Source organism: Belonocnema kinseyi, chromosome 4 (genome assembly GCF_010883055.1).
Source record: "Belonocnema kinseyi isolate 2016_QV_RU_SX_M_011 chromosome 4, B_treatae_v1, whole genome shotgun sequence".
NCBI lineage: Eukaryota > Metazoa > Arthropoda > Insecta > Hymenoptera > Cynipidae > Belonocnema > Belonocnema kinseyi.
This window is the reverse complement of record NC_046660.1, coordinates 33,822,323-33,842,059: the sequence shown is the minus strand read 5'-3', so window position 1 is coordinate 33,842,059 and position 19,737 is coordinate 33,822,323. Positions and strand designations below refer to the sequence as shown.

The 19,737-nt window shown below is 26.1% G+C and overlaps 1 protein-coding gene across 1 annotated transcript in view; it reads left to right on the top strand.

Annotated features, from left to right (window-relative positions):
• Positions 1–5,048: 5,048 nt before the first annotated feature.
• Positions 5,049–19,737, top strand: part of LOC117171939 (general transcription factor 3C polypeptide 1) — a 41,380-nt gene continuing 26,691 nt past the window's right edge. Inside the window, exons 1-5 of the mRNA XM_033359612.1 lie at positions 5,049–5,346; positions 7,983–8,170; positions 10,501–11,127; positions 11,216–11,381; positions 15,302–16,122. Of these exons, the coding sequence (XP_033215503.1) occupies positions 5,247–5,346; positions 7,983–8,170; positions 10,501–11,127; positions 11,216–11,381; positions 15,302–16,122 (1,902 nt within the window). The 5' untranslated portion in view covers positions 5,049–5,246. The remainder of the gene's footprint in view (positions 5,347–7,982; positions 8,171–10,500; positions 11,128–11,215; positions 11,382–15,301; positions 16,123–19,737) is intronic.

The window sequence follows — 19,737 nt, the reverse complement described above, 5'->3', positions numbered from 1 at the left end:
GGATAGACGAGTATCTTGGATTTCAATCAACAAGGCTTGCGACAAACGAATTTTGCAATAAACGAGGTTTGAATATAAGTCGAAACCTCCCACGCCCATACTTTCCTTCTCCTACTCCACCTTACTTCTTTCTGATCTACTTCACACTTCAGGCCCCACCGCTTACATTACCCTCATTTCTCCTTACTTCCGATACAACCCCACCCCTCTTTTTCTCTACTACCTCCCATCTAATTTCCTCACTTCCCCTTCTGACATTGCCCCTATCTCCCCGTAGCCCAGGGCTACGAAACTCTTGAAATAATCTATTTTGAAAAAGGGCCATTTTCGATTTTAATCCACTTATAAGAATAATTTCCATTCCTCCATTTCTACTCCTATTTTTTACTTTGAAAATAAAAAAGGAAATCATTACTATTTGTTTAAAAGTGTGTCATTGTCAAGTATAGAACGACATTGAAATTCCTGGTACTCATCTGCCACTGCTGTAATCATTGGTGTAGTCACCTCAGAGAAAATAGCAGGTCGAATATTTAACTGGATGAATCACACATCACAGTGCCCCATTGATTGGATTATCTACTGAAACGTACTTGAAATATCCGTGAAGTACATTGTCAAGAGTATTTTTCATAAAGGGCAATCACGCCAATTGCTATTTGACACATGAGTATTCGTCGGAGTAGGGAAATTCATATTGTTCATTACTATGATAAGAGATACGAAATATTCTGTCCGTCAGTTACTAGATTATACGTTTACCTATATTATAATCTATATTTTTCCTTTGGCTTATCTGCAATTTTTTCTGTCTATTTAGAATAGACTTCGTCGAACTATTTATGGAGACGCTTTCATCTGGATAATTGGAGACAAGTCTAAAATATAATTATGAATTATAGCTCTGAGGGGGTCACGAAATTGAAGATAAAGGTCTGGTCTTGAGCAGCCTTACCAAATTAAATGATAAGTCATTTTTATCATATTCATGTTTTTAAGTGGGTGAGCATGTTTGCTTAAAGAAATGTTCCAGACAATTATTTTAATTGCGCAAGTAATTTCAAAGTTATTCAATCTAAAATTGATGAATTGGTACCTACATACACATAGATAAAGTGTCATCTAATTAAAACTTGACTATCAATCTAAAGACGTAAGATGCAATCAATTAAAAAAATAATAATAACATCATTTAATAAATAAAAAATCATGAGAGTTCACGAAATAGTTGAACAATGTTTTAGTGATGTTACTATAAATAGATCATAGGTAATTTTCAAACATTTAATTAAACTTCAACTAAATAATTAGATTATGTATATTTGAGATTTTTCTACATCATAAAAAAGTCGACACTTGTAAGTAAATAGTACAAAAGACTATTTATTTCTAAACTAATTAACTAACTTTTAAGTTTTTTGGAGTTAAGATCATAAAACTTTCCTATTTGAAATAGTTTGGTTTTTAATTTCCAAATACGGCAAAAATATCAGATTTTTGAATTAAATGACAATTAAAATTTTTTAAAAAGTAGTGTGTCAATTTATGTGGAAAAACTCTCAATCATTATTGTTGAAAAGATGATTAGCTTTGCATTACTTGAAGTTGTTGGTTTATATCAATTTGAAATTTAAAAATAATAAATCTAGGCGTAATTCCTTTTGATAAGAAAAATCATCAAAAGCTTTTTGTAATTTGAAGTGAAAAAAACATAGATGCTTTTTAAGACTGTAAGGCGATTAAATAAAAAATGACGAAAGATGTAATAGAATATTATGATATTTTATGTTAGTGCTTTTCACTGGAAATTCGGATTTCTAAAGAAGAATTTTAATATAAAATCATACAACTATTTCCAATAATTTGAGGTTGTCCTAGCGTTTATCACGGGAAATGGGTGCTTTTAAAAAAGATTCATTAAACAAAAATCATCAACCAGATTGAAATTTTAAATTATGTATGTCTTTTCCATCGGTAATTTGTTATATATATTTTTTTTAATTATTCAGTTTTAAAGATACAACATTTTTTTAAACTTTCGATTTTTTGTTATTTAAGCATTTTTTATTGGAAATTGGCATTTTCTGTTGTGTTAAGATATAAATACCAATTTCTGAGTAACTATTCCAGCCACCTCGTAATTGCAAAATTAACCAATATAGAAATACCAAACTAAAAATTCCAGATTTAACCAAAATTGACATTTTTAATACAAAATTATTAGGTTTCAAAGAATGTTTACAATTTTTCAACATCTTTAGGTTACGTTTGCGTATTTCATCCGAAATTAATACTTTAAATAAAAAATCATTAAATTTTAATCCAACGATGTTTGTTTAAAATAATAAAATCTAGAATCTTGAACAATTTCAAATCCTGATGTTTTTCCTCAGAAAATGACATTTTTATTCAAACAAAGATTAACCATTTTTTATTATTTTACTGTTTTTAGTGGAAACTTTTTTGTAATCAAATCTTTCACAATACCCTAAAATATTTTTAATCCTTTAAAAACGTTCAAAACTTTAAAGCCTTTGAGAATTCCCTTGAATTAAAAAAAAAGACCCTAAAATCTTTTAATTCTTCTTCAATCTTTTGAAATTATTCAAATCTATTCAAAATCCCTTAGACATTTTCACCAAAAATCGGTAATTTTAAACAAAAATAATTAAATTTCAAAGAAGATTTACAATTATGAAAAAAATGGTGTTCTGCAATGTTAGTATTATTCGTCGAAAATTGGTATTTAAATTTTTTTAAACATTAGATTTCAGAGCAGATCGATATTTTTAATCAAAATTAATTGAATTTAAAGAATACAATTTTTTCAAGAAGTACAGGTTTGATTTATTTGAAATCGGTATAGATTTTTAAAAATTCAAAGAATATTTATAAATATTCTAAGAATTTCAGTTTATGTTACAATATTTCACGGAAAATCAGTGATTTTAAACACAAAAAGCATTACGTTTGAAATACGACTTACCATTTTAAAATAATTTTATGTTAGTGTTTTCACCAAAAAATAGTACATACCTAAAAATAAACATACGAAAAAAATCATTACATTTGAGCGATAACATGTTATATTAGTTTTTTTCCGGAAATTTGTTCTTTTATAAAAAAATATAATTACATATTTCAAATATTAAAAAATTAATAAATAAAATGTATAATATTGAACAATTTTAATTTGAAATAAAGATACCAATTTTCATCAATAATCATAAAGAATATTATCCATGCTTTTCATTTTTATTATTTTACATAATAGATATTATAAAATATAACAATTTTGTATTATTATCACATTTTTTTATTAGAACATTGCGTAAAACTAACACAATAATAATCACGCGCGTATTTAAAATTAAAATTAAAAAATCTACAATTAACTTTTCAAATTTAAACCATTTCGATTTACCATCATTTTTAAATTAGAATTGTATAAACACTTAAGAATAATGGAACCAGTCTTAATTCAAATTGCTAAAAATTAAACTAGCTCTTATTGATGTGAATTATTTCGACTATACAGATAAAATTTTAATTTTTATTAATAAAGATCAAATTCCATTTTTTTTAATGAAATGAATTAAAAATTATCTGTTATAAATAACCATAAATAAATAGATGGAGAGTATATTTATTATATTAAATAAATTTAAAGCAAATAACTGGAATTCCTTGGGACTTGTCTATGATGGAGAAGTAATTAATCTATTATAAATGTAATTGCAATAGGAACGATTTAATTCAAGCAAATTATAAATAATATAATGTAATTAATAATTATCAGCATTTACATTCTCAATAAAAAATATTAAAAAGCAGGGATTGAATTTATCACCTAATATTAAAATTATTAAAATAATATAATATTAAATTTACATTAGTAGGTTAAATTACCCAAATTTATTAATTTAATTAAACTTGTATAATACTTTATTGAATTAATAATTTTTCAAATTGGTTTTAATTTATTTTTTTAGTTTTGTTACAAAAAACTAGAATTTACGACTGAAATATAAATGAAAATTGCCATTCTAAAAAATACAAAATTATCTGATAAAAGATTTTTTAAGGGCATGTGACACAGCTAAATACCTATAAAACCGACCTCACTTTATCAGTTCACTGAATGTTTTTTTTGAACTTAAGAACTTTTTTTGTAAATAAAATATCGAGCTGAAACTTTGGAAAATGTATTAGAGTACAATAAAGTACGTTTAGGTACTGCATTTTGGTAGGAACTTCACTGAAAATTATTTTATCTTTTTTCTGAATCTCGACATTTTTTGAACGTTAGAACTTTATTTGTACATAAAATATCGGTCTCAAACTTTGAGAAATGCAAGAGCCGAAAGAAAACTACGTTTAAGTACAAATTTTAATAATAAAAGATGTAAAAAAAAATATATTTCAACTATCAATTCCATCGGCATCAGCCGGTAACGTTGTACGTGAAAATACGAACCCTGGCGGCCACTAGACGCGGCTCTAGAGGATTCGTATTTTCGTGTACAACGTTGCCGGCTGATGCCGATGGAATTGATAGTTGAAAATTTTTTTTTACATTTTTTATTATTAAGCTTTGTAGTTAAACGTAGTTTTCTTTCGGCTCTTGCATTTTTCAAAGTTTGAGACCGATATTTTATGTATAAAAAAAGTTCGAACGTTCAAAAAATGTCGAGGTTCAGAAAAAAAATGAAATAATTTTCAGTGAAGTTCCTACCAAAATGCAGTACCTAAACGTACTTTATTGTACTCTCATACATTTTCCAAAGTTTCAGCTTGATATTTCATTTACAAAAAAAGTTCTTTAATTCAAAAAAACATTCAGTGTACTGAAAAAGTGAGGTCGGTAATATAGGAATTTCGCCGTGTCACATGTCCTTAAAAGTCAAAGTAAGTCCAAAGTTTTTGAGAAAACTTACCCTCCGAAGAAAAGATATCTACCTTTCCGACAGAGTATTAGGAATTCCTACTTTTTCCTATAGATCGGTAAAACAGAAATATGTTCTAGTCTGTTCCGTACTCGTTTATTTAGAAACAATATTTTCGTCTGGTTTTGGTCCTTTATACCCAGATTCTGAAGCAAATAAGAATCCCAGTGATGTTTTCCAAACATTTTAATGATAATCAGTAAATGCCTTATTCCTCAATTAAATATATCGCCAAATTAAATTTCCTACTGTTATTATTGATGCAGATTTTTATATGAAGACCCATCCTAACCTATAAACATGGAATTAAAAAACTATATTTTACATTCATCAGTTGATTTAGTCGATTGTGTGATCGACGAAGTGGCTTTAGAAGGTTTAGATGGAATAACCTTGGAAGGTTTGTTACTCTTTTATCTAAGTTTGATGAATTTCTTAATTCTATGAAATATTTAACCTTACGTGTAACGAAGGTTTTTGACACTTCGACAAACGAATTGAACTCTTCTCAACCATTATTTATTTACAGTAAATATTAAAACAACGAAATTTTAATTACAATATCTGATTATGAATCTATTAAAAGTTCTTTTAATGATTCATTTTTTTCTAATTAAAATATAAAATTATGTTTCCCATTTAACCATTTAACATTTTTAGATTTAAATTCGATTTAACTTACTATATTATATATATATATATAAATTTGGACGCAAAAGATTATTTTTTAATTTTTGTTTCAAAGTTTTATGAGTAAACAAACATAGCGCAAAAATTTCAATTTTTCTATTTGAGATTTCCGGTGTTCGTCATTAATAGAATTTATTTTGCAATCGCCAGCGTTTGGATAAACAAATTATTTTTTAATGTTTTCAATAATTTTACGTCTTTTAAAGTTATATTGGAAGAAATTTGTATTGAAAAAGTATTATGATGGATAAAATTCCTCTTAAGATTATTCTTGTTAATATTATTTAAAAAATTTAATGAACGATTTCAAGCATTTATCGAAAGAAAAATTCTTTTTTATATCAGCTCTTTTAATTAGGGACTTCATGATAATTTTAGCAAATATCATAATTATTTGATAAATTGTATGAATTTGTGAATTTTAACAAACTTAATATACAAGTGCATTATTAAGGTATCTGTCGACGGAAAAATTCGTTTCTTTTTGAGTGTCAAACCTTTTAATTGGGAAGTCCATGGTAATTTCTCCAAATGCATACTTAATTGATAAATTATATAGTTTTTTTTAAAAGAAATTTAGCAAACAAATACATAATTTGGGCATTCGTCAATGAAAACATTAGTTTTCAATTTTAGTCGTTTTAATTGTGAACTCTTTGATAATTTCAGCAAAATTCATGAGTTTTTAAATAAAATGCATGATTTAAAAAAAAATGTATAGGGAAATAAGTTATTGTTTATTGCGAAAATGCCCAAATAATCTTATAATATTTTCTAGTTAATAAAATTAACAAGAATAAGGAAGAGGAATTTTTTCCTTCATTATATTGTTTCCATCCAAATTTCTTGAAATATAACTTCAAAAACGAAAAATTATTAAAAATGATAGAAAACCTACTTTAAATAAATAATTTTGTTAACAAAAGTTTATATATAGTTATTATACATTGATAATTATTTTTCGTTATATTTATGTATTTATGAAAAAAAAATGTAAAAATAAATCAAAACTTAGACTTGACAATTCTCTGGAAAATTTTATCAGCTTTATTTCAAATTTTTTGCGCCCAACTCGGTCTCTGAAAAAATATTTTTTCTATGATTTTGAAAATCAAAATAATATTACTAATGATGTAATTTCAAGTGACAAACATTAATTTTAATGAAAAAGTTTTAAAAGTTACAAAAAATTATGTTCACAATGGGTTTTGCAATTGAACTTTTCCTTACTATCGCGTATCAGTTTTTGAAAAATGGTTGAATTTGAAGAATTTATAGTTTATTTTTTTGGAAAACCTATTTAGGAACAGTATACTGTTTCCAATTTTAAAAGTGCTCTTTTTTGGTTTTAAATTCAGGAATATCAAAGATTGAAAAACCTTTTTAGATAGATTTTGATTTCTTATTCTCTTCATTTTTCTCTACTTAAATGCGAACAGAGATAGCATAACCCAATAATAAAATCCAACTATTTAGCTAAAAGTTTATTTATTTGTTCCTTTTTCAAAGTCAAATATTTTTTTATGCCACCCTTTTTGCTTAAAAATTCAACTATTTTGTAAAAAAATCAACTGTTTGGTTAAAAATTTATATTTTTGAAATGAAAATTCAACTGTTTTGTAGAAAATTCGTCTTTTTGGCTTAAATATTCAACAATTTGGTTGACATTTTATTTTTCATTCTTGAGTGAAAAATCAACTATTTTGTTAAAAAATCGTCAATTTGGTTGATTTTTTTCTTTCTTGACTGAAAAATCTTTTTTTTTTTTTAATCCATTTTTTTTGGCAAAAATCGGTCTTTTTCGATTACTTCAACTCTTTTTGATTAAAAATTAAAATATTTTTTGGTAGAAACATCTACTAGTACATTTCTTTTGTTAATTCATCTTTCATATTTGAAAATTTTTATAATTGGTTAAAAATTTAATTATTTTGTGGAAAAATCTACAATTTTATTAAAAATTTATCTTTTTTCGTTGTTGAAGATTCATCTCTTTGGCTAAATTTTGTTTTATAATTCAATTTGGCGCGTTTATAGTTCAATTTAAGATAGTATAAACATTTTTTTTGTTTAAGCGATTTTATTTCTATATTTTCATGAAAAATCTCCTTCTTCGCTGTAAACAGTGTCGTTCAAATCTACAAAATTAGAAAATAACTCGTTTAGGAAATATTTGAAATTGGTATCATTAAAAATAATCTCTTTCAAAGCGTTTTATTTGTCAATGTCTTAAATTTCTGATTATGATTCTTAAAAAATAAATCGAATCTTGTAAAAAAAGGGAAAATTGAAATTAAATTAAAGTTGAAATGTGATTCTTATAATAATAATACAAAACTTTTTTAGCACTATGGCAGCGTTTAGCCATCCGATTTCATGAAGCCCAGCCTCTAGCGGAATCGTTTATGGAGCAGGTCTGGTCTATTTGTGCGAATATCAAAGGATTTTCATTCTTCGAATTAAGGAAAGCAAGAGAAAAACTAGTTATTTTCGACCGTTTCGAATTGTTGAATGACGACGAACCAAAGAAAACAGTAATTATAGACTAATTTTAATTTAAGCAATGGCAGCTATTTTTTCGGCAATTTCAGGGTTGCTGCAGCTCAAGGAATTCCATAAAGTCAGGGAATTTATAACTGATTAGGGAAAGTCAGGAAATTTTCGATAAGCTGAAGTTGAAGCAAATTTTATTATTTTGTTAAAAAATAAACAATTTTGCTAAAAATATATTCTTTTTGGTTCAAAATGAACCTTTTTATGTTAAAATTCATCTATTTTTTTAGAAATTGCAAATTTTTGGATTAAAAATTGAAAATTATTAACTGTTGGGTTGAAAATTAACCTGTTTTGGTTGAGGGTTCAACTATTTTTCTTAAATCTCGTCTTTTTTGGTTAAATTCAACTCTTTCTGGTTTAAAATTCAAATATCAACTATTACTTTTTTTTTGAATTTATCTGTTTTGGTTTCAAACTTAACTACTTAGTTAAAAGTGGAACTACTTTGTTTGTTATCCATTTTTGTTTGAAAATTTATATTCTTCAATTGAAAACTGAATTGTTTCTTTGAAAATTCATTTTTTTGTGGACAATTCCCTTTTTTATGGAAAATTCTTTTTGTAGAATATTTATTTTTTTGGTGACTAATTCATGTTTTTGATTACAAGGTGTGACGCCAAAATAAGCTGTTTTTAGCCTATTTTTTGGACCTCGCTAGCGATCTTGGGAAAAAATATGAAAATATGTTGAGAAGACCTTAACAAATTAAAAAGTAGAAAATACTACTAATTATAAAATAATTTTTCACATCCATCCCTTATCAATCAAGAAAATACGTGGTTTTACTTTTGTGAAATTTTTTTATAGAAAAAATGCAATGAAGCATGATTTTATAATTAGTAGTATTTTCTATTTTTCAATTTTTTTGGAGTCTTCTCAACCTCTAAAAAGGGTGTAATATATTGAGATTTTTAAAAAACGAAAATCGATGCTCATTTTAGTTTTGAAAGGCGAGTAAAAAAATAGGCTAACTTTGGCGCCACTCTTTATTTTATTGATGGCAAATTTAATAGTTAGATTAAACATATTTTTAAAAATTCGTATATTTGATTAAAAATGCATTATTTGTTGAAATATGATATTTTTTAGTTGGAAATTCATCTTTTTGGTTTTAAATTATAATACTTGGTTTAAAATAATTTTTTGTTCTTTGAAAAATAATAATTTTAGTTAAATATTCATTTCTTTGGTTTTCAAATGTATCTGTTTTGTTTGAAAATTCGTTTTTCTTTTAGTAAAAATTAGCTTTTAAACTGAAAATTTAAATATTCCATTTTTGGTTGAAAATTGATCTTCTTCAGTTGAAAACTCGTGGAAAATTCGTCTTTTGTGGTAGAATTTTACCTTTCTTGATGACTAATTCATCTTTTCGATTAAAATTTAATTTCTTTTTTGGTTGAAAATACATCCTTTAGGTTGAAATTTCAACCATTTGGTTTAAAATTCAATTTTTTTTGTTGAGTTTCATCATTTTAGTTACAAAATCATTTCTTTGGTTGAAAGTGTAACTATTTTAATAAAAATAATTTTTTTTACGTTAAAAAATTATTTTTTTAACCGAAGATGTAACTTTCATTGTTGCTTGAAAATTTAGTTTTTTTAGTACGAAATTCATTACTTTTGTTTGCAAGCCCGTCTTTTTTTAATTTAAAATTAAACTTTTTTGTTAAAAAATCATATTTCCCGGTTGAGAACTCAATTTTTTGCAGGAAATTCGTCTCTTTGGTTTCAAAATTCAATATTTTGAATGAGATTTCTTTTCTTTATTGATTGGCAAATCTTTCCTGGTTGAAAATTCAACTCCTGTTGAAAAACTCCTCTTTTTGGTTTGAAAATGCATATTTTTTTGGTTTTATTTAACTGTCTTTGATCGAAAATTAAAATATTTTTTGGTGGAAGTGTCAAGTATTACACTTTTCGTTAAGAATTTTTTATATCGAAGATTCATCATGTTTCTTTGAAATTGAACTATTTTATTGAATGCTTCTTTTTTCATGTTTGAAAATTAATTTTTTTAACTGAAAACGTAATTCATTCATTTTTGGTTGAAACCCCAACTATTTGATTGAAATTTCATGTATTTTAGGTATATATTACGTTGTTACTAAAAGTGTTTAAAATAATTTCAGACGAGAGGTTGTTTTATACCTAAAATACAAAATTTAAACGATCAGCGAGAACCAAAAATTGTTCAGGGAAAAATCGGGGAATTTCGAAATTGGGATTTTTTAGCAACCCTGAATTTTCGCGATCAATAAATAAAAAACGATGCATAAGTTATCTCATAATAATGTATCATTTTTCTTAGAATGTTCCAAAGGACATTTACCCTCACTTCCCAATCGATGATATGCGAAATGGCATTAGAGGATCCTGCTCATCGTACAACACTCGGATAGATATCACGTTCGATGCGAGAAATTACTCTCTTGAAGATATCGTTAATCATTATGATCAAAAGTTCGTGATAGTTGCATCCCAAAGTTTAAGAGAACGAGCCTTGATAGGCGACACGGCTTGTCCTGTAATGGAAATGAACGTTTTGCAATATTGTTTTCTGGAAAGAGTGGGTCGGGCTCGATACCATGGAGACGTTTCCCATGGGAAAACGGGACTCAGCACTTTATCTGATGACCCGAAGTCTATGTTTTATCACAGGAAGTTTCTTCTTAAACAGAAATTAATAACAAAGCAGGCATATTCTGAAAGAGTCTCGGGAAACAGTTATAGCAGCAGTTTACTTCACTTGACCAGGTTCTATGTTGAAAGGAGACCAAAATTTATTTTATTGTCCGAAAATATTATCAACTATTTGAAGACGAGGGAGAATTACATTGCCAGTTATGACGAAGTAAAGGAGAAGCTGCAGATAAATGTTCCTTTAAGAAAAATATTTAAGACTCCTTTACTCAAGAATGTCATCAGAACTGATATTGTAAGGAAGTTTTTGCATATTCATTATACAGAGGATTTTCATTTTTCCTGAAGAAGTTTTAATTAACGTGAGAGTTTTTCTTTTTTAGAAAGTACCGTACGAAAATCTACATCCCATAAATTCGAGCGAGTGGCAAAAAAGCGGTTACACCTTGGCAGAAAGATTAGTGAGAGCTGTTCAGCTTGTGGATGCCAATGTTGATATTAGTCACTTTTGGGGCAAACATGACGGACCCGAAGAAGAGGAATCCTATGGTATATAATTTGAGACTATTTTTAGCGATACCTCTATTTTTCTACTATTTAAAAAAATATCACTATTTTCTTGTAATTGCCTATTTCTTTACTTTTCTTTTTAAAATATTTCCTAAATTCTTCGCTGATTGGCTAGAATGACATATTTACATGGAGAAAATTGGCCTGTGTATTACAGAAGTAGTTGAAAATGAATATCTAACTACGGAATCCTTAAAAATTAAAAAAAAGAATCGAACGATCAAATTTGAACACTCGTCTTTTTTTTAATCAACTAAAAAAAAAGCAAGCGAATTGCGCGAGCGATTATTATTTCCACTGTCTCATGGAATTTTTTAAATTAAAATATAAAATTAATATTATTACAAAGTTTTGTATTTGATGGTATCTATTATCGAAAATAATGGAAAAACAATGCCAATATTTTTCATAATCGATGAAAATGAATCTTTTAATTTCACTATGATATTGAAAGAAAAATGTTGACATGTTCTATTATTATTCAAATATTAAAAATTTTCTTTGAAATCTAAGTTTTTTTTTAAATTATGTTTCGCGCAAATTTTAGCAAATTGTGTACAGAGTACACAATTTTCCGCTGGATCGGAAAACCGAAAAATGACCAGGAATTTAGTCAGATCGAGAAAAACCAGGAAATGACTGTTAATTTATTTTTTAACCGTGATTTTTACAAATTTTTAGGAAAATAATCTATCCCATTTTGATTTCAACCGTTTTTTAAATAATTAGTTAAATTATCTTGTTCAATTATGATATCATTAAGTACAGAAATGCGTAATTCAATTTGAAAATCGGTTATTTTAAAAATTTTCCATTTTAGATTTTGAATTTTTAAGCGTACATAATAATTTAAAGAATTTTAAAATGCAGTTTTAAAGACTTAAACAATGATTAAATATTATAGGAATTAATTATTTAATTGCAACGTCTTATTATCCTAAAATTTTTTAATTTTTCAAAAAAAACTTCAATAAAAAATTTTGCAAATAAAACTCAACTTTAAACATTACAATTTTAATTGTTCTATTTAAAGAAATATTAATTTGTAAGTCAAATTGTTGAATTTTGAAGTCTATAAACAATGAAACACCTATTATTCTGAAAAAAATCGAGTAAGTTGAACAAATATTTAGAATTTTTGAAAAAATTCCAAATTAAATGAAAATTTGAAATGATTTCAAATAATTTAAACGAAGTGTCTACGTATACCGACAAAATCCGGCTATTCGTAACAAAAATTCGCTGCAAACAGTCTACGGCCTAATTTGAAACAAAATATAGATTTTGGTAGATTTCAAACAAAAAATCTGGAAGCTTTTTAAGAATATTGAAAGGCTTCAAAAGAATAAAAAACATTTCCTAGGAACATTGAAAATGATTTTTTTATTTTGAAAAGTTAGTTTTATGTAAATATAAAAAAAGATTGAAAAGATTGACAAAATTATCAAAAATGAATGTGGATGATTTTAAGATAATTTTTTTTTATTTAGCAGAATTTTTTTTTTAATTTCAAGACAATTTTTAGGAAAAATTCGAATAATTTAAAAAGATGTTTAGAAGTTCTGAAAAATTTGAAAGAACTTAAAACAACATGTAAATGTTTCAAGATTAACAAAAAAAAATTAAGCAGTTTTAAGAATTTTTGAACTTAAGAAAATTGTAATCGTTCAATTTTTTATGTTTCTAGCTTAAAATGGCTTAAAATGATATAACTTTGAAAAATTTTAAAAGCATTGATTGGTTCTTTAATTTAGAGCATTGAAAATGATAACGTGGATTTATATTTTTGGAACTGAATCTAGATCTTTGAACTCTATAATTTATAAAAGTTTAAATTTTTTAATTTGGCAGTTTAACTGCATTTAATTTAAAATTGTTCAGTTGAAAAATGTTAGTATCTTCCATTTTACACGTCTAAATTATCGAGTATTGAATAAAAAAGTTTTGATTTAAAAAGCTTTTAAACTTCTGTTTTAAACGTTTAAAATTCGAGAGTCCCACTTTGAGTATTTTAATTTGCAGCTCAATTTTTATTACTTCTAATGGAAATATTTCGGCTTTAGAGTTAGTTTTTTTAAATTTCATTTACCACAAAAAATGTTTGCGAACCGGGAATTTTTTCTTTTATTAAAACGGCAAATCTGTGTGTATTTAACTGCTAAATGATAATATAAAAAAATGCTTTTTTAGTTAAAAATATATAATTTTAACTAAAAGCACTTATCATAACAAAAAATTGTTTCAAATTGTAAATCTTCTCTACATTTAATGATTTTTCTTTAAAATAATCGATCTCAGGTGTAAAATTTTAAGATGGTCTTAAATTGTACAAAAAGGGTAACTATTCTTTAAGAAGTTGATAATCTTCTTTGAAATATATATATTTTATTAGAAATACAAATATCCGATGATAAACAGTAACATAATCCAAAATTCTTGGAAGATTCTAAATCTTTTTCAAACTGCAATGATTTTCGTTTGAAGGTGCCATTTTTTTATATTAAATTCCAACGTAACCTAAAATTGTTAAAAACTACGAGTTCCTTTTTATTATTTAAACAAAAGATCATTGGAACATAACCTTAAGTTGTTAACAAATTTTAATATTCTTCGAAATAAAATTTTTTTTAATTACCGATTTTCTGTGAAAAATATTATTATAACCTGAAATTATTCAAAAATTGCAAATCTTATTCGAATTATAATTACTTTTGCCTTAAAATACCAATTTCATATGTAAGCCGCTGACATAACCTAAAATTGTTTTTAAAAAAAGACAATTTCTGACGAAAAACACACAATCCAAAATTAATCAGAGATTTTTAATCTTGCTCAAATTATACTGATTTTTTTTTTTTTAATTTTGATGTAAAACGCTAACCTGACGCAAAATTATTAATTTTTATATCTTTTTTTTAACATACATAATCCAAAATTTCTAATTCTCTGGTTCAAATTATCATAGTTTTCCATTTCACACAGCTAAATACAAGCATTAATATTTTATTAATAACAAAAATATCAAAATTTAAAGTATTCTGTTTTGAAAATAGTTCAAATAGGAAATCTCTTCCAATTAATAAGAATTCAAATAGAAAAGATTCGAGTTTGGAAGAGAATGAAGAAGAAATTAAACAGAACTTAGAAATGAAAGTCTTCGACTTTAAAAAAAGTTATTATAAGTTTACAAAAAAAAAAACTAGAACCAAGAAATTATTTCACATTGAAAAAAGAACGCAACCTTAAATTAACAAAATGTTTAAATTCTAATTTATTTTTAAACCTATATAGAAATCCCTGGGAGTCAAAAAACCCTTCAAAAAGTTATCGTATTTGAAGTTGATTCATTAATTTTATTGGAATTAGTAAAGTAGGAGTTCATTTTGAAAGATTTACTTTATCATTGCAAATGCTTAATATCAAAGCTTAATTAGCTTGATATTATATGATTATTCTTCTTTAATAATATTTTTCTCTCCAAAATTCTCTAATTTTTCTGAAATATAACTGCCAGTGTGAGGTTTTGATTTTTTGTTTAAATTAACCTGAAAAAACAGGACAATACCTGGAAGCTTGAAATCAAAATTCTGTAGAATCCCAGGTATGCGAAATTTAATTCAAGCACATTTTATGATAAATTTAATAAAATCTTTTAGAAAATAAAAATACCTCTATATAATGCAAAATTATCAATATAATTTTAATTTCATGGGATTTGATGCTAGAAAGAAAGCAATTGATTTATATACATTTAAGTTTCTTATGTGCCACTATTTTGCTATTTTTTAAAACTTATACTACTATTTCCACTATTTTTATCTCTAAAGTGAGTTCAAGTCTTTTGCAATAATTTATTTATTAGTATTAGCTGTATTTGCTCAATTTTGCAATTTTTGCAGACTTGGACACATCAAAGCAAAAATTAAACTTTCCCTTTCTGAAACAAGCGAATCGCTTCGTCGAGGCATCTCGACAAGGTGGTTTAAGTCAAACAGAACTCGGAGCCAAACTAGGAATGACAAAACTGCACACGAGAACGATTCTGCGGAATCTCGCAAAAACGAAAATAGTCGCTACGTACATGAACGATGTTGGAAAACAGAGAGTCACGAAATATATATCCAAGAAATTCGAGCATTCAAGTGAAATGAGCAAGCAACTAGAGCAGGAAATGGATAAAATGAAGGAGTTCAATCGAACCTCCCAGGAAGAACAGAATGAAATTTTCCCACCGAATGTACCAATCGAAGTTCCGATTGAAGTCGTGTATCCTATGCATGAAGAAGTTATGGTTACCGAAGAATTGCAGAACGACGAAGAAGTTCGGAAAGATGAAAGACTCTTTCCAAGTGTGAATAGGATTCTGAAAAAATACAAGGCCCTGAAATCTCGAGCTCGCTTTAAATATACGGCTTTGAATCTTTCTCAGTTGCATGCGACAGCCTTTTGGCATCCGAGTCAAGATCAAGCTGGAATCGAGCAGAATCCAACGATTCAGAATATTCCGATTGAGAAGACTACGATCAAGGATGTGAAGGTCAAGCTCGTTTCTTCGAAGCCACAGATGGTGTCGAAGGCTAAGACTGTCACTGGGTTTTTGGAGAATTTGAAAAACAGTGAAAAGAAAAATGTCACGTATAGATTGTTAAAGAGAGCGAATTTGGTTATCGAGGCGGTCAAGCATAACAAAGTTATTGATGATGCTTCCAAACTGTTGAAGGTAAATTCGCATTTCATTTGCATTTAAATCGAGCTGGCTCAACTTTGATAGATTTTCTCCTTCATCAGATTTCAAGAATTTCAAAAGATTATAAAGATTGCAAAAGATTAAATAGATTTCACAAAGCTTTTAAAATAATTGACAGAGATTTCAAAAAATGTCCAATATTTTAAAATATTTCAGAGCGTTTACAATTTCGTAAATTTATCAAACTGTAGAAAGAGTTGAGAAGATTTAAATTATTTTGATACTTAATTCTTTTGCAATCTTTGTGAAATTACAGAAAAATTTTGAAATATTTTGATATCTTTGAAATATTTATGAAATCATTAAAAGCTTCGTGTGGTCATTTAAATCTTTTGAAATCTGTGGATATATTTTTTAATCTTTGGAAAAACCCTTGAAATATTTGAACAGTTTCAATTGAAAACAGTTAAATCTGTCGGAAAATTAATCTGTTTAAACTGTTAATAAGCTAAATTAAATCTCTGAGAAAAGTTTCACAGATATTTCAAACAATTTGATAAATATTTCAGATTTCACAAAAATTTCCTAAAGCTTTGAAAAAGGTGTGTACACCAGATTTCAACAATTTCAAAAATATTTCAAAAGTTTTCAATCATTTTAAAACATTCAAAAGATTTCAAAAATTTTAAATATTTTAAAATGGTTACAGTAAACTAGATTTCTAAGATTTCAACAGATTATAAATAATTTAATGTTTTTAAATGAACACAAAAGACTTCAGAAGGGTTTCACAAATATGTCAAAAATTTTATAAAAATGTCATAAAGATTTCAAAAGAATACAAGCATTCCAGAGATTTCAAAGATTTTAAAACATTTTAAAGATGGTCAAGTACTTCAAAAGGTTTCAACAATTTTGAGAAGATTTCAAAAGATTTCAAAGATTACAAACGAACACAAAAAATTCTTTAAAAATTCATAAAAATATCAAGGATTTTAAAAATTTCCAATAGTTTACATAAATTAAAAATAGATCCTACAAAATTTCACAGAAATTACAAGATTTTGAAAGACACAAAATTTTCGCAAAAAATTCAGAGTTTATTTATTGTTCTACTTTCTTTAATAACTTGATGTAAAAAAGAGAAACCTGGAAAAATTTGACTTCTTGACCTGGAAAGTACATCGAATTTGGTTTTTAAGAATCATCGGACACCTTTTTTTTGAATATTCGTAGATTTTTCGTTGAAAATTAAACTACTTGGTTGCAGATTGAACCTCTTTCTTAAGAAATCTTTTTTTTTACGATTCACCATTTTAGTTAAAAATGTATCTCTTTGCTAAAAAATTTTGTTTTGTTGGTTGAAAATTCATCTTTTTGTTTAAAAATTCAACTATTTTTTAACAAATTTTTTACTGATATCAAATTAATTTTTTAATCTGAAAACGTGATTTTTCCATTTTTGGTTGAAAATTAACTTTTTTGTTAATAATTAATTTTTTCGGATTGAAAATTCAACTGTTCTACAGAAAGGTCGTCTTTTGGTTTGAAAATTCAACAACTTGGATTAACTTTTTTTCTTTCTTGACTGAAAAATATTTATTTGTTGAAAATTTGATTATTTGGTTGGAAATTTCATAATTCTAGTTGAATTTTTTTTACTGAAGATTTAATTCTTCTATTTTTTTTGGTTCAAAATTGATCTTTTTTGTGTGAAAAACTACCTTCGTGGTTTGAAATTTCATTTTTTTCGCTTAAGAATGCAATTTTTTGGCTGAAAGTGAATTTTTTTTCTTGAAAATATTTAAAAAAACGAATTTTTAAGTAAAAAGATCAATTTTCAACCAAAAAGGGAAAAATTTAATTTTCAGTACAAAAATGTATAACAAAATGTTTTTTCAGCAAAATAGTTCAATTTTCAATAAATGAGAAGATTTTTGAACTAAAATGATGAATTTTCCAACAATTCAGAGAATTTTTCAACAAATAAAGTTTTTTCAGTCAAGAAAGAAAGAAAAATTTATCAAAATTGTTGAAATTTCTAAGAAAAACACAAATTTTCTATTTAAAAATTGCTATTTAATCCCAAGTATAAAGGTTTGTCCGTTAAGAAAGAAAAAAATGAATCCAAATTGTTAAACTTTCAAGCCGAAAGACGAATTTTCTGTACAATTGTATTTTCAATATGAATACATTAATTTTTAACCAAACCGTTGCATTTTTAATAAAAAAGCGGAAAATGTTAAACGATTCATATTCGTTTTCTACCAAAAAGACCAATTTTCTACTGAAAAAGATCAATTTTCATCCATTTATCTTCTTAAGTTGCATATTCGACCATTTGTTTAAAAATTGACGTATTTTGTTAATAATTCGACATTTGGGTTTTTAAATGGATATCTTATGGTAGAAATTTCATCTCTGTTGGTTTAAATATAAGTTATTACATTTTTCGTCGAGGATTTGTCTTTTTAGTTTAAAAATTCCACTATATATTTTGTTAAAAATTCAACTCTTTTTTTGAAAATTCTTTTTAAAAACTCAACTTTCTCATTGAAAACTTATCCTTTTGGAGTGAAAATTTATTTTTACATTCTCATCAAGCGAAGGTATTAGATGTCCACGTTTTGAGACCCCTAAATCCGAAAAACAGTTTTTTACGATTGTGTCTGCCTCTGTGTGTGCGTGTGTCTGTAGATTTTAGTTTTTTTAACACGATAACTTTCGAAAGAATTAACAGATTGTATTGGCCTTTGGTATATTCTTTTAGTGTCCTAAAATAAAGGTCAAGTTCGTAAACCAGCTATTTTGGATCAAAATTTAAAAAGTGAGCAAGTTTTCAAAATTTTTAAAACCACCTTTTTTCAAGATTTTAAAATTCTATGAACGGTTATTCATAGTACTAAGAAACTCAAATAATTTATCCTTATGACTTTTTTCTTTAAAAAGAAAATGATCAGAGTTAGAGTATTTTCAAAATCCAAAAAAACAAACTAAAATGAACATTTTAAGCCAAACAACGCACGATATGGAAAAAAGCCACGAAAAGAAAAACGTTGTTTTTTGAAAGCCCTACAAGCTTATGATAACAACTTTTTTAATTTGGTCGAATAGTTGAAAATTCCAAATTTGATGGTACCAAAATTAATGAAAAATCCAAAAATTCCATTTTTTGGTCAAACTATGAAAGATACCAAAAAAATGCATAAGCTAAAATTGCGCGCCCTGGAAAGACCTAAAAATTTATAATAAATCAATTTTCGATAGGATGCGTAGATTTTGTTTTTAGTCGTAAAAAACATTAAGAATAAAAAAATTAAATTTTTTTGGACTAGCGACACAAGCTACGGAAAATATGAGACAAAACTTGTTCATCAAAAAAAGAGCTATAATTTTAGATAGGACACGTAGTTTTTGCTTTTGACGTAAAAATTAACATTCAAAATAAAAATATTAAATTTTTTTGAAAATGACACAACGTACAAACTAAAATTAACAGACAACAAATGTTCGCCTGAAAAAATTTATTAATTTATTATTAATCATTTTTAGATAGGACGAGTAGATTTTCTTTTGATTGTAAAAAATAAGATTAAAAATGAACAAATTAAATTTTTGGATAAAGGACAGAAAATACGAAAGAGGACA